Source organism: Salmo salar, chromosome 18 (genome assembly GCF_965601325.2).
Source record: "Salmo salar chromosome 18, fSalSal1, whole genome shotgun sequence".
In the NCBI taxonomy this organism is placed as follows: Eukaryota; Metazoa; Chordata; class Actinopteri; order Salmoniformes; family Salmonidae; genus Salmo; species Salmo salar.
In genome coordinates this window covers 27,456,874-27,473,414 of record NC_138308.1, presented here as the reverse complement: position 1 = coordinate 27,473,414, position 16,541 = coordinate 27,456,874, and the positions used below count along the sequence as shown (strand labels likewise).

Here is a 16,541-nt window from a genome sequence, read left to right as displayed (position 1 = left end):
TTGAACTCCAGCAAAACTGGGACACTTCTCCAAACGAAACCTCACAAATGAAGTCATTAGACTTTCACACAATCAGGTGTTTACCTACCCTGTTTAAGTCAGCAGTGGAGACGTCTATGAGTCATACAAGGTATACTACAGTAACTTACTTTAATTGATCTGATTCTGACAATTTTCAGATATTCACCATTTTTTGGGCCATGACAAATCAGGCAAGTTCCACAATTGTGTTTGTCAACATCTGCAGCGAGCGTCTTCAGTACCACATAACAGCAATACCTTCCATGCGTCCACAAAGATGCAGAGGTAGATATAATGTATGTGTTGTGACCATCTTTGTATCTGTGCCATTATAGCGTCTGTGACAGCATTGAGGCTATCTCCATTTTGAAGTAGGACATTTTCTTCTTCACGATTGGCTGATCCCTCCTGATTACTCGGTTGGACATGACTCTAACAGAGTCACCAGGAAGGATAAGCCAGTGAAGTTGGAAGTCCCACCAAGTCGACTACATTAAAATGGTGGAAGCCCTCAATGGCACTGCCCATACTAACACGGCCTTTTGGCCACTAGAGTTCAAGTCTGCCATGGACTTATAGAGCAGTTAGACACTGAAACCCAGCGGCCAATGAGTCTGAAGGACAGTTTCATGAGTCCTAGAGGAATTCTGAACATATGCCTCTGTAGGATGGCTGAGGGGGAATTGTGACCTACAGATCTTCTACTCTACTAGAACATTGGTAATGCTGTCTCTTTGATTGGGTAATTTTCCCATCAAAGAGTAATTTTGCTAGCCTGACTACCCACCCACCATGGCGCCGGCCCAACGCCATGCCCACTATTGTTTCTTCTCCACCAAGAGTCTGGATCTGATTTCCTCTCCGACGTCTTGTGGCGAACACATTCTGACCATTCTGATTGGTCCCAGAATCCGACTGGTTGGGCCAATACTAATCATAAATCACATCACTGGCTTTTATACTCTGATTGATTAGAGATGATCCAATCGCTCATGACTTTGTTTTGTACAATGCCCCACATTTTCTCGCCAGGCAACCATTTTGCTACCGTTCTCTCTTCTCTGCTTCTCTCTCGACCTCATATCTCTCAGTATGTGATGGTGACACACACACACACACACACACACACACACACACACACACACACACACACACACACACACACACACACACACACACACACACACACACACACACACACACACACACACACACACACATCATATATCACAGTGGTTTATGCACATGTCCAGACACAACCTGTGGGTTGATGTAGGACGAAGCTCTGGACCATGTGACACTGATAAGGAGTGACTGGCACCTGTCACCCAGCCATAGGTTGACCCCATGCTGTCATAAACTTTCTGTTGCAGGAAACAGGAGTGGGGGGCCAGGAAACAGCACTATTCCCCCCTGAAATCAGCAGCCCCCCTTCCCTTACCAAACACTCCAATCCCTTGAGAGTCAAGACTGAATCACCACACACTAACATTATCATTAGAGTATAAAACAGGTCTAGGAAGAGTGGACTAACACTCAGCTAAGTCATTACCAAGATACACTACATGGCCATAAGTATGTGGACATCTGCTCGTCAAACATATCATTCCAAAATCATATGCATTAAATATGGAGTTGGTCCCCCCTTTGCTGCTATAATAACTTCCACTCCTCTGGGAAGGGCTCTGTGCAGGCCAGTCAAGTTTTATTTCGACAAACCATTTCTGTATTGACATCACTTTGTGCACGGGGGCATTGTCATACTGAAACAGGAAAGGGTTTTCCCCAACCTGTTGCCACAAAGTTGGAATCACAGAACAGTCTAGAGTGTCATTGTATGCTGTAGTGTTTAGATTTCCCTTCACTGGAACTAAGTGGCCTAGCCCAAACCATGAAAAACAGTCCCAGACCATTATTCTTCCTCCACCAAACTTTACAGTTGGCACTATGCATTGGGGCAGGTAGCGTTCTCCTGGCTTCCGCCAAACCCAGATTTGCCCATCAGATTAACAGATGGTGAAGCGTCATTCATCACTCCAGAGAACTCGTTTCCACTGCTCCAGGGTCCAATGGCGGCAAGCTTTACACCATTCCAGCCGACACTTGGCATTGCGCATGGTTATCTTAGGCTTGTGTGTGGCTGATCGGCCATTTCATGAAGCTCCTGACGAACAGTTCTTGTGCTGACATTGATTCTAGAGGCAGTTTGGAACTCGGTAGTGATTTTTTTAAATGTAATTTATTTATTTTTTTACCTTTATTTAACTAGGCAAGTCAGTTAAGAACAAATTCTTATTTTCAATGACGGCCTAGGAACAGTGGGTTAACTGCCTTGTTCAGGGGCAGAACGACAGATTTGTACCTTGTCAGCTTGGGGATTTGATCTTGCAACCTTTCGGTTACTAGTCCAACACTCTAACCACTAGGCTACGCTGTTGCAACAGAAGACTCTGCGGTCCCGTTCTGTGAGCTTGTGTGGCCTACCACTTTGTGGCTGAGCCGTTGCCTCTCCTAGACGTTTCCACTTGGCAATAACAGCATTTCCCTGCATTGAGAAGAAAGTGAGAATGGAGGGCTGGGTGGAAAGGCATTTGGAAAGTATTCAGACCACTTTAATTTTTTCACATTTTGTTATGTCACAGCATTATTCTAAAATGGATTAAATCGTTTTTTCCCCTCATCAATCTACACACAATAACCCATAATGACAAAGGAAAAACAGGTTTTTAGAAATGTTAGCAAATATATTACAAATGAAAAAAATCACATTTGCATAAGTATTCAAATCGTTTACTCAGTACTTTGTTGAAGCACCTTTGGGAGTTTCTCCCATTCATCTCTGCAGGTCCTCTCAAGCTCTGTCAGGTTGGATGGGGAGTGTCGTTGCACAGATATTTTCAGGTCTCTCCAGAGATGTCCGGGCTCTGGATGGCCACTCAAGGACATTCAGAGATTTCTCCCGAAGCCACTGCTGCGTTGTCTTAGCTATGTGCTTAGAGTTGTTGTCCTGTTGGAAGGTGAGTCTTCGCCCCAGTCTGAGGTCCTGAGCACTCTGGAGTAGGTTTTCATCAAGGATCTCTCTGTACTTTGCTCCGTTCATCTTTCCCTTGATCCTGACGAGTCTCGCAGTCCCTGCCGCTGAAAAACATCCCCACAGCATAATGCTGCAACCACCATGCTTCCCCATAGGGATGGTGCCAGGTTTCCTCCAGACATGATGCTTGGCATTCAGGCCAAAGAGATCAATCTTGATTTCATCAGACCAGAGAATCTTGTCTCTCATGGTCAGAGCCATTTAGGTGCCTCTTGGCAAACTCCAAGCAGGCTGTCATGTGCCTTTTACTGAGGAGTGGCTTCCGTCTGGCCACTCTACCATAAAAGCCTGATTGTTGCAGTGCTGCAGAGATGGTTCTCCTTCTGGAAGGTTCTCCCATCTCCACAGAGAAACTCTAGAGCTCTGTCAGAGTGACCATTGTGTTCTTGGTCACCTCCCTGACCAAGGCCCTTATCCCCCCAATTGCCTAGTTTGGCCGGGCGGTCAGCTCTAGGAAGAGCCTTTGTGGTTCCCAACTTCTTCCACTTAAGAATAATGGAGGCCACTGTGTTGTTGGGGACCTTCAATGCTGCAGAATTTTTTTGGTACCCTTCCCTAGATCTGTTCCTCGACACAATCTTGTCTCGGAGCTCTACGGACAATTCCTTCGCCTTCATTGCTTGGTTTTTGCTCTGACTGTGAGACCTTAAATAGACAGGTGTGTGCCTTTCCAAATCATGTCCAATCAACTGCATTTACCACAGATGGACTCCAATCAAGTTGTAGAAACATCTCAAGGATGATCAATGGAAACAGGATGCACCTGAGCACAATTTCTAGGGTCTGAATACTTTTTTTCTTTCTGTTTTTTTACTTTTCATAAAATTGCAACAATATCTAAAAACCTGTTTTCACTTTGTCATTATGAGGTATTGTGTGTAGATTGATGAGGGAAAAAAATATTTAATACATTTTGGAATAAGGCTGTAACGTAACAAAATGTTAATAAAGGGCCGGGGTCTGAATTCTTTCCGAACGCACTGTATATAGTGTATGTTGAGAGCATTGGACGGGTACGTTTTTCAGGATGGCAGTCACAGAATTATTCCCTGCATTAAGAAGAAAGCGAGAATGGAGGGCTAGATGGAAAGGCATATGCATAGATAGATGCAGAGGCACACACACACTGTCCATTTGTCAATTTAAGGTAAGGATGGGTCGCTTTAGTGGTACTGTAGTCTTCCGATTACTATCCATAGCCAGTGAGAGCAATCAGTCAGAGATCATATTTAAAAATGCTGGACCTGACCGTCCTTGAGACTCTTTTTTTTACTCTCAGAGGGCCTGCAGGGCCATTAAGATCAACAGTATTGACAGTTAATGAGTGTTGCCTCTCCACAATGCAGGGAATAATCACATATCATTTGCTTTACAATGGGGAGTGGACACACACACACAAATGCGCACACACACACACACGTTTCACTTATTTGGGATTGATTGAATAGGCCCCTACACTCTTAGATAAAATGGTTCCAAAAGGGTTCTAGGCATAGGATAATCCTTTTTGCTTCCACATAGAACCCTTTTGGGTTCCATGAAAGGGTCCTACATTGAACCCAAAAGGGTCGTACCTGTAACCAAAATGGTTCTACCTGGAACCAAAAAGGGTTATTCAAAGAGTTCTCCTATGGAGACAGCCAAAGAACCATTTTAGGTTCTAGATAGCACCTTTTTTCTAAGAGTGTATGGTTGGCCACTTTATTCAACTGAAAGTTTTTGTGTATTTGTTTGCTGTCCTTAGTCACCGCCATGGTGATTTGCCTTGCCCAAAGCACCTTAGCAATGATGAGAATGTGATGTGACAAATTGAGATGCATGGGGCCGAGCACAAACTTTATCAGCATCCTGTCTCCTCAAACATTTCTGTTTGCCCTGCCTTCAGAGAAGGTGGTTGTTGGTGACACCAAAAAGATGATGTAAAACAGGTTTTAGGATGTTATCTGGTCAAAAGAAAATCTGCACATTTTCTTTTGATTTAGCTATACTTATTGTTGGAGTTGCTGTTTCCTGGTCATTAAAAGCGTTGACATAGATGCAAGTTGACAGTGATTTGGACTTATTTTTAAATTTGGGATCCCACATAAGTCCTGGCTAACAGTAAGATAATTTAATTTGGACTCCCCCTCCCAGCACATTGCTTATGACATTTATGAGTCAAATATCCTGTGCCATTTCGACACTTGTAAACATACTGAGTCATGACTTTTGTGGCACGTTTTCACACTGGCTTACTGATTCCAACATAGTGAGCATCCATCTCAACATGATGTAGGAAATATGACAGTGTTTTCTGTTCATATTAGTTTAACATCGCCATGTAAGAGAGTCAGTGAACACTTTTGGAAACACTTTACTTGACACCCAGCGTCATAACACGTTATGACACGGTCATAACCATGTCATAACAGCTGACATAACTTGTCTTAACCTGTTATAATATGGTCATAACACTGTCATGACCCATATATTTAGACTTGTTGTGACATATATTGCTCATAAAAGTTTAAAAGGCCACAGAACCTACCACAGTAGTTATTTTATGGGTGATTCTGACACCTACATTAGAATGCCAAAGCCCACAAAACCTACCACACAAGGCAAAACATTTCATTACACCTTAGCCTACTTGTCAACAGTATGTTTAAAATGATCATAATTGCGCACACATTGATGTCAGACATGCACCTACCCCAATGCTCTGTTGCTGATGACTGGGATGAATGCAGGAGCAGATTTCAGGAGCAGGACAAGACACCCTCTTTTAGACTGATGATTGACATAAGGGCATGTACGTGATAGGCCTATCTGGCTTATATGATTATGAGGGTCATAATGCTTCTTGACAGCATCATAAAGTGTATTTTCTTAGTCCAAGTAAAGTGACAAGATTGTCATAATGCTTCTTGATAGTGTCACAAAGTATATTTTCTTGGCCAAGTAAAGTGACACAGGATGGTCATAATGCTTCATGACAGTGCCATAAAATTTATTTTTTACAAGTTATTTAAAGTATTATGAAAAAAACATCACTGTAAAGAATTCAATACAACAACAAAGGATTTAAGAACCCACTTTCAAACAAAAGGAAACTTCTTGGCAGGGAAAAAACTCATTTGAATAAATGTGTGTTTTGACACTCATATGTAGGTGTCATAACCAGCCATAAAATAACGCAATATATGTCACAACAGGTGTAAATATATGGGTCATAACAGTGTTATGACCATATTATGACATGTTATGAGCGTGTCATAACATGTTATGACACTGGGTGTCAAGTGAAGTGTTACCACACTTTTTACTTGTCGAAGAAGAGAGCACAATCTTTTCAAGGAGGAACGCTATTAGATCTTCTTATATCGTGCCAGAAATTATACAGTGAACTAAGTGCAATGTACAATACAGTATAGTCAATGACACAGTCCTTTTCACTCCGATTATTACACTTAGCTTGTTAGGAGGCCAAGGAGGTCATCAAATTAGCCCTGGCACTGATTACAAGATGGATTGAACAGAGGTGAACCTACAGTGAGATGGACACACTCCTGTGTCATATGTAACCTACATACTACTGTATACAGTAAGTCTGAGGCCCATGCATATTACAAAAACAATTTGACTTTGATCAATATACTTACTATGTAACTGTAAATAACAACCAGATTTTTACCAAAATATATCAATGCTTCATAATGCAAATTGAATATGGCCATTGCAATTGAAATTGTAAGCGTATCAGTGAGAATAGAGGTGTACACGAATGTCATGTTTGTTCAGGTCCCTTTTGTTATAAATTGCTCTAGCTGAAAGCTAAATGTAGATGTAAAATCCAAGGCTATTCTTTGTTATTCATTATGACAGTTCAATCCTTCAATAATGGCAATCACACATAAAAACAATTGCACAAGTATACGTCATTTTATTCACTGAATATATTCGAAGTTACATTAGTTCAGAAAATGTACCAATAATTATGTGGAAACAATTTCTCAGTCATCTTTGTCACAGTCCTCTCATAACTGTGATGATTAAAATACAGTATATGGCTTATCTACAGTATGTCCGTTGACATAAATTCATGTTAATGTTTATCTGATATTCTATGCTTTGTCTCATGTCTTTGAAGTGAATAATACTTTTTTGAAAAGGAGATCCCTGCCATTATCTAGTTTGAATATTTCCACTGTGTAACTGAGACTGAGAAGGTCATTGCTTTCAAGTTCTTCTCTTTGTTGTGCTGATTTGATAGCAAATAACATGCTAATTTGTCACATTGGCATGAAACTGATCAATTCATTTCAAATGCTATGAAGTTGATATTCATAAAATCAAATGTAATAGTCTTTGTTTCCCATCTTCATTCAGCTGAGCAGGTCATCAAAGCACGTGTTGAGTGCAACCGTAAGTTTGTGACGTAATTTGTAAGTAACTTAGCAATAACTTTTCTCCCAACAAGTTTGTTTTTTACATGAAAATAAATAATCAACATCAATATTTACTTACAAAATTACTCAGCTTTGAAAAAGAAATTGACATATTTTATTTGGTGGACGGTTTCACAGAACTAAATGCTCTAGGTAAGTTTTTGCACAAGGTATAGCGTTGTTCCACATGGATATAAAGTAATTATATGCATCATAGCCGCTCTAAATGTGGTCCTCTTCTGTTTAAAGAGAAGAAGCAACAAGCTTTATACTGCTATAGAGTACCATCAGCTTAAACAGAAGAAGTAACAAGCTTTATACTGCTATAGAGTACCATCAGCTTAAACAGAAGAAGTAACAAGCTTTATACTGCTATAGAGTACCATGAGCTTAAACAGAAGAAGTATCAAGCTTTATACTGCTATAGAGTACCATCAGCTTAAACAGAAGAAGTAACAAGCTTTATACTGCTATAGAGTACCATGAGCTTAAACAGAAGAAGTAACAAGCTTTATACTGCTATAGAGTACCATGAGCTTAAACAGAAGAAGTATCAAGCTTTATACTGCTATAGAGTACCATCAGCTTAAACAGAAGAAGTATCAAGCTTTATACTGCTATAGAGTACCATGAGCTTAAACAGAAGAAGTATCAAGCTTTATACTGCTATAGAGTACCATCAGCTTAAACAGAAGAAGTAACAAGCTTTATACTGCTATAAAGTACCATCAGCTTAAACAGAAGAAGTAACAAGCTTTATACTGCTATAGAGTACCATCAGCTTAAACAGAAGAAGTAACAAGCTTTATACTGATATAGAGTACCATCAGCTTAAACAGAAGAAGTAACAAGCTTTATACTGATATAGAGTACCATCAGCTTAAACAGAAGAAGCAACAAGCTTTATACTGCTATAGAGTACCATCAGCTTAAACAGAAGAAGTAACAAGCTTTATACTGCTATAGAGTACCATGAGCTTAAACAGAAGAAGTAACAAGCTTTATACTGATATAGAGTACCATCAGCTTAAGCTGATGGTATTCTATAGCAGTATAAAGCTTGTTTAGAATGCATTTATTGAACTACCATTTACAGAGTCCTGGACAAAGCAAATCTATCTAATCCCAGGTGGACATGTATAATATTTACTGTGGCCTACATCTTTAGACCAATATTTTTTGTTTTAGTATATCTTATATACAATGTAAACATTCACTTTATACTGTAGAGATAACCACACATGACTTTTAGTTCATTGTTGAAGAACTTAAATATTGTTTTGAATGGCAGATCGAAGAGGTTGATGATTGAGGTCGTCGCACCAGTGGGTCTTCTTCAGAGTGGCTGAAAAAGACAGTTGAAGAAGAGGGAAAGATGGAGGCCGAGAGGGAGGGAGAGATATTTGATTTTTGATCAGAATACAGAGTTTCAGATCATGAGAAGACGTGATGAGGGCATTCATTTAGTGGAAACATTCGACTGTATTGCCCATAAGCTTTCATTAGCTGAGCTCCTGTTGTAAAATGTAAGTATTCCTATGGGTATATACACAGTATGTTGTTAGCTGTGCAAAATAGATGGGGGGGGGGGGGGGGGGGGGGGGATGGGAATGGAGGAGGAGTGAGACTGAACCTACCAATTGGAAGTTATTGAGAAGGTGATCTACGTTGACATCATCATAGCTCTCTTGAAACGAAGGCTCACTTCTGGATTCTTCTTGCATGGGAGGGTCTTCTTGACTGAAAAGAGAAGAAGGCTACATTGTACTTCTGTCATACTGGGTAGAGACCCTGCGAACATGCACATCCTGACATACACATGCATGCACACTCGCAAATACACCACACACACACACACACACACACACACACACACACACACACACACACACACACACACACACACACACACACACACACACACACACACACACACACACACACACACACAATCTATTATTGTACTTGTTCCCACCTTCTCTTTCCTGTCAGAACCGAGTTCAGATATTTCTTTACAGCCATCTGTTTGCGGAAGCGACTGTAGTTGTCTGTGAAAATGGCATCTGAGTGGCGCTTCACTGGTACCTGGTCTTCCATCATGTCATCACTGTGAAAAATTAACCACAACACATTTTAGTCCATCATTTTGAGACTTTTGCTAACCTTGTTATGACTTATACTGGACCTATCCAATAGGGTTATTTAAACCATAAGTAGATCACAATTTAGATGACAAATCTCTTACAATTACAACAAATTAGGTTATTAACAGTTTTCAAGGCAGATATGCTAATACAACATTGTTAGGGATATATCAAAAGGTTTTCACTGAGAATAAAATCACAGAAATAGGTTACAGGAAGACAATTTTATGGAATAGATATTTTTGTCACGCTGTCATTCCTGACTCTATAAATGTTTTCAATATACCTGAATGCTTCAGAAAATATGTTAATATCAAAGTTATCATACTGCTGAAATTGTTTGAATTTGAAAGGCGCTATATTCGCGTTAAATAGGGAAACCAAACTGCGCGCGATAATCTGAACGAAAAGCATAAAATAGAGCCTACCTGACTCGCTTTCCGATCAAGGATTCCAGGTACCGTCGCGCCGATAGCTGTCCAAGAAGTTTGCTGTATCCACTAGTAAAGAGACCGTCTGCGTGTCTCGTCGGTCTGCCAACAGATTAAAACGGTTATTAGTCACCGTGTGTAGCAAAAATCTGAAACGGGAGTTTGTGTTCCAAAAGGCTATATTAGGGTAAAAAAAATGTGCCTATGTCGATTACTCTCAGACAATACAAAAATAACATTTGTTGTCATGAGATGGACAGACACTTTTAAATTCGTTTTTTTTGTATCCTCTCTGGTTATGCTAACATCGAAGATTATATTGGAAGAAATTACCACGTTCCACTGATTATTCATTTCTTTCAAAATAATATCCACTTAGGCCTACATGAAAGTAGCCTAGATGACTGAACATAAAACATGATTTCTCAAGACTTAAATATTATTGTTAGAAAGTAGTTTTGTACTAGGATATAGTCGATTAATTAATTAATTGTTTATCATCGTGTTTATTCATAACCCCAGAGTAAGAATACGTTAGAACACTTTAACATTGTATAAGTTAGTATATCGTTGCAGTTCTTGAACTCTTTGGCAAAAGTAACTATTGATGCTCTTTTAGTCATGTCCTCTTGCACATAAATAATACATCTTTAAATGAGTAATAGCGGTATTATTCCTACCTCATAGATGCATATGGAAAACACTGAGTCCGGGAATATAGCACACTGCACAGGGCTATCAGAAAAAGGAGCTGGGAGCCGTTCCTTTGTAACATCGCTTTATACCTGTAAAGGGAGATATGGTTTTATTCACTACTGTTGCTTTCACATAGCCTACATTCTTATAGTTAATGTGAAAACAACTACATTTCTCAAAATCCTGCTTGCCTTGTTATTCGGTACCACTTTACACACAGGAAAAAAGTTTCCTCAATACCTTCTCTTTTTATTGTATTGTAAAGGAATAAGAGTAAACCACATGAGTAAACACGTTTGCCGATTGTGCTAGCCAGTCCTACCAGAACAAAATTACGTTGAGAATGAAGACAAATGCGCAATTGCGCACGTATCCAGTTAGTTAGGACTTGGTTTCAACCTTTGTATGAGCATTTGTTTGCCCTCAAATACAATTGCCAATCACAAATCAATCTTATATTTGGAATCCATAACTATTTAAAGTTATTAATTTGCTAGAAGATGGACACAATGACTTCTAATGACTCCAAATATGTTTATGTTTGATTGCAGAGGTAAAAACACATTGTGTAGTTTATGGAATTAGAATATGATGTGAAGCCTAACTGAAAATAATATCAAACAAATAGCATAATTATCTCAAACAAATAGCATCATTGGAAAAAGTCTTACATTTGCCAAAATGATCCGCTGTTCTGCTCGGGTACCGGGTGCTGTCCAAGGTCTTGAAACGCTTTGTGGCTGTATCTCCTGGAGAAGTCACGGAACACTGTTCAAAACCTCAGATGCTTCTTCAACTATCAGCGTCTCTTACTATACCTTCAACCCTTCCCTCGTTTTATACTTCTGAATACTTTTCGTCAAGCAGAAAGGCAGACAGATTTAATCAAGGTTGATACGTCAATGACGTTCGTCATTGGCTTGTTCGCATGCTCAGCCGAACCAGCCCTACGGTAAAACGTGATTTTGCTCATACAAAAATGACTTATTGCATATCATGGGTGTTGACTCAACTTATGTTATCCCTAGATGCTGTACCACTTGCATTGGTAGGCCTAATAGGGGTAAACACAGGCAGCCCAATTCTGATATTTGTTAAACTTATTGTGACTGGTATCAGATCTTTTCACGTCAGATACTTTTCAGAGCTGATCTGATTGGTCAAAAGACCAATTAGTGAAAAAAGATCAGAATTGGGCTGCCTCTGTAGCAGCCTAAGAGAAATAAACAGTAAAAATATATATTTTTTCTATTTAGTAAGCAAAGTAAATATAATATTATACACAATGTGACATCTTGGACTATATAACTCCCTCCGAATGGTTGTAAAGTGTCTGTATGACAGACATGAAGAAAAGCAAACTACATGAAACCATAAATCCTCTTATCAGTTTCAGCACCAATATCTCCTTCCCTTTCTCCTGTTCCACATCCTCTCTCCACCTCTCCCATCTCATCACCTTTTTTCTCTACATCACTCTATCCTTCTCCTAACCACCCTTAGTCCCACTGCTGCCTATTGCCTCCCACAATATAATGACATTAAACGTTGACATTCCCTTACTCAATGCAGATGAAAGGCTCAGTTGATACAGATGTCAGACGTTCTCATGGAATATACACGCGTGTGAGTATAGGCCCACTTCCATTTCACCAGAACAAATCACATACAAGTTCATCATCTCCTCATTAGGTTTAACTAGATAAAGATTCACACAGATGTTCTGATTTTAGAGAGTGCATTGAACAGAGTTGTTCCCAGAGAGAATTCATATTATAGATTTTGTGATCTTATTGTTAGTCTGGTAGATGCAAGACTGGAGGGCTGTTGTGCTGGAATGTTGGTGGTTCCATGGGAAAATAGATCAATCCATGTAGAACATATCTCAAGACTCAAGGACTGACCAATGTATTTCCATAACCCATCATTTGTTTGACACTGGTTAATTTGAGTGATATGCTTCAGGATTGAGTCACAGTGTTGTATTTCAGCATCTGGATTCAGTATCAGCATTGGACTCTAATTCAGCTGTACTGATTCTCAGCGTTGGGTCTCATTGAATGCATCTCATATCTCCAAGACTGGGTGGTTGTAATAGCCCTATCTCAACCAGGAGCCTCTGGAAACCTAATCACAATTGTAATGTAATCATGCCAAACATAAAGTTGATTAGGGACAAAGGACTGGGGAACATGCTCATTTAATTGACAGCTATGATTTGAAACAGAGTCTGGTAAGGACTCCTTATACAGGAAATGTATGTGTTATTTTGAAGGAATGTGCAGAATTGACAAGTTCCTATGTATGAGCCAGTTAAAAGATCCACAGAAAACTACAACATTGATGAAACCATAATTTTGATGTTAAATTCCTCTAGATTAGAAGTTAACTCTCAGCCATCCAGCAATAACGCCAGTCAGCATCACATCACATGCTTAGGACCCTGGGACTGAACATCTCCCTCTGCAACTGGATCCTGGGCTGACCCCAGGTGATGAAGGTAGGCAACAATACCTTCGCCACACGAACCCTCAACACGGGGGCCCCACAGGGGTGTGTGCTTAGTCCTCTCTGCCACGCATGACTCCAACACCATCGAGGGGGTGTAATCACTGCTTGGTATGGCAATGGTACCGCCCTCGATCACATGACACTACAGAGGGGGGTGCAGACAGTACATCACTGGGGCCGAGCTCCCTGCCATCAGGCGGTGTGAGAGGAAGGCCCGGAAAACCGTTAGATACTCCAGCCACCCAGGCCATAGACTGTTCTCTCTGCTTCCACAAGGCAAGCGGTACCGGTACATCAAGTCTGACTCCAACAGGCTCCGGAACAGCTTCTATCCCCATGTCATAACACTACTAAATAGCTAACTAAATAGATAACATTTTGGCTACATGGACTATCTGAGTTGACCTTTGTATTTTATTCTTATTTTTGCACTGTCTTTATGCACACTCAGGGCCCTAACACACACACACTGGCACTGCAACCCACATACAAACACTCAGTCCATAATTTTATAATATTATGTGTGTGTGTGAGCAAAAGATGGAGTGAGTGTTTCTATGTGTGTTGTAGTGTCAGTGTGCGTTATATTGACTCTACACACACACACACACACCCACTCACATACAATCATAATATACGCTGCTGCTACTTTGTTTATCATATATCCTGATGCCTAGCCACCTTACCTCTATGCATATCTACCTCTTTCACTCCAGTATCCCTACACCCGGCAAATATGGCATTGGAACTGACCCTGTATGCTTACTTCATTTATCGTGCTCTTCTTATTTCTTATTTTCATATCGCGTGTTATTTTTAATATTACATTGTTATTGATTACTGCATTGTTTGGGTTAGAGCTTGCAAGAAAGGCATTTCACTGTACTTGTGCATGTGACATTAACATTTGAAACTTGAAATGGAAACTTGAATACATTATGCAAGCAATAAAGTTAATCCTCCATAACGCTTCAATACCTAATTGACAGAATACGCAACAGAAAATACCTGGCCCTGAGTCGGATGCTGGGGAATACCCCAGCTTGTTAGAGCCTATTGTGGTTTAGATTATCTGTCCACTGAACACTGGAGATGTGTTTGTTGCCAAATTGGCACTGGCAGACTGATTTATGGGCCAGGATCTAATATGACAGACATGGCCTTCATGGTGAGACAGTTTTATGTAGTTTGCTTGAGGAACTCACGACCCAGTCGATGACCTTATCGCCAATCTCATGGGTTCCCTCACCAGGTTAAAGGTCCACCTGGATCTTATGAGTATTGGATCATCTTATAGGGCAGGGGTACTCAACTCTTACCCTATGAGGTCCGGTGCCTGCTGGTTTTCTGTTCTACCTGACAATGAAATGCACACACCTGGTGTCCCAGGTCTAAATCAGTCCTTGATTAGAGGGGAACAATGAAAAAATGCAGTGGAACTGGCTTCGAGGTCCAGAGTTGGGTTTGAGGGTTATAGAGGAAATTAGATGGCAAAACTAGGTCCAATAAATCAAGACCGAGGGAGAGGATTTTCTTCAGAGTGGAGACCATGAACAGTATGTGTCATCTTCCCTTTCACTGGCAAACCAAGGGCAAATTGAACATGGAAATTGAACATTTACAAATATAGATCATTGGTATGTTCTAAATTGTGTACTTTGTTTTATTTAAAGAAACAATCCCCATTTCATTCAAGATCTCAACTTTGATAAGCTACTGATTTGGAAAAATATTGAATTTAGGCAATGCAAAACCATAACTTTGATCTTAGGTTTCAAAATGGGCCCAAATACAACACTAGGCTGAGGGTACACCTTATTTTGGGCCCCTGGGGGACCTGTAATCACAGTCCTGTTTTAGGTTGAAATCCCTGTAATGGATCAATTAAGCAAACAGCTCGTCATAGCATCCTAACTAATTCTGTAAATACATTTGTGTCTCAAGCCACATGGAAGCCATTAATGCCCAGTAATGGTCTCAGTGCTTCATTAGTCCAGTAATCAAAGGCCCAAACCACCCTACAATGCCCCTGGGACCTTAAGTCATCAGATCCAATCACATTACATCTTTGTCTTTCTGGGCTGATCTCAGAAGTAGAGTCATGTTTTGCATTTCCTTCAATACTAACAAGATAAATAGTGTATTTAAGGCATGTCATTCAACTCTCCGAGGAGTTGTTTCTCTGGATATTGTCTATCTGTGACAGTCAGAGAGCAGGAGAGTGTTCACAGGTGAAATTCTCTCATGCCTTTGTCAAAAGAATTGTACAGTATAATTTAATATTAATATATTTTCTGGTTGTTCCAGATACACATTACAGATTGTACTGCTACACAAGAACAGTTGCATTCAGAGGAAGTACTTATGAGGAAGGAATTCTTATCACAGATGTTGAGAGATACTTCACAAATCTTTTTGTAAAAATGCTTTCTTAAGGTGCCAATTTTGCCCTGCCCTAGACAGACATCTTGAGAGCAGTCAGAGGTGAGTGAGTACTACAATATAAAACATTATCAAGTTCAATAACAGGTGTGAAGGCACACTCTGTTTTGTGATGTACCTCGGGACAAACAGGAATATTGGCAGAGAGAAAAACCTGGTTTAGCGGGCACACTGGGGGATGGAATAGTCCCCTAAATATCTCTATTAAACTCATATTGTTTTGACACATCCATCTCTAGTCCCTATGTCACCTGGATTCGTGAGCAGCAATGACAATGAAAAATGTAGAATTATTGAAGAAAATCCAGACATGGTGGCAGGTAGCCTAGTGGTTAGAGTGTTGGACTACAAACTGGAAGGTTGCAATATCACATCCGTGAGCTGACAAGGTACAAAATCTGTTGTTCTGCCCCTGAATAAGGCAGTTTACCCATTGTTCCTAGGCCGTCATTGAAAATAAGATTTTGTTCTTAACTGACTTGCCTGACTTTAGTTAAATAAAGGTAATAAAAAAAAAAAATATCAAAGAGTTCAGCATGTTTATACCTGGCTTTGTCCTATTGCATCCCAGACACTAAATCATTCGGAGATTAATACTTTTTGCATTGCAATTTCTTATTATAAATAGGCCTAGTTATTGTCCAGCAAAAGAGGTTTCACATAACTTTCCCATTCTCTCTGTCTACAATGTATCATATTACTGAAAATATGAATATGTAAATATTACCACTTGACACGTGTGCGTCACTTTTCACCTTCCTACTTGATTGGTTGA

The 16,541-nt window shown here is 40.0% G+C and overlaps 1 protein-coding gene across 1 annotated transcript; it reads right to left on the bottom strand.

Moving 5' to 3' along the window:
• Positions 1-7,012: 7,012 nt before the first annotated feature.
• vip (vasoactive intestinal peptide) lies at positions 7,013-11,657 on the bottom strand. The gene is made up of 6 exons (XM_045700972.2): positions 11,485-11,657; positions 10,798-10,902; positions 10,115-10,219; positions 9,518-9,649; positions 9,180-9,282; positions 7,013-8,887 (listed from the first exon to the last, which is right to left on the bottom strand). Coding segments are annotated over exons 1-6 (456 nt in total). The 5' UTR covers positions 11,487-11,657; the 3' UTR covers positions 7,013-8,878.
• Positions 11,658-16,541: the final 4,884 nt, after the last annotated feature.

What these genes read in the sequence shown, in the direction of transcription:
- vip (XM_045700972.2), bottom strand. An exon ending in TTTCCATATGCATCTATGAG is followed by an intron (nt 10,220 to 10,797) that starts GTAGGAATAATA and finishes ATCTGTTGGCAG; the next exon opens with ACCGACGAGACACGCAGACG. An exon ending in GTTCTGACAGGAAAGAGAAG is followed by an intron (nt 9,283 to 9,517) that starts GTGGGAACAAGT and finishes TTCTCTTTTCAG; the next exon opens with TCAAGAAGACCCTCCCATGC.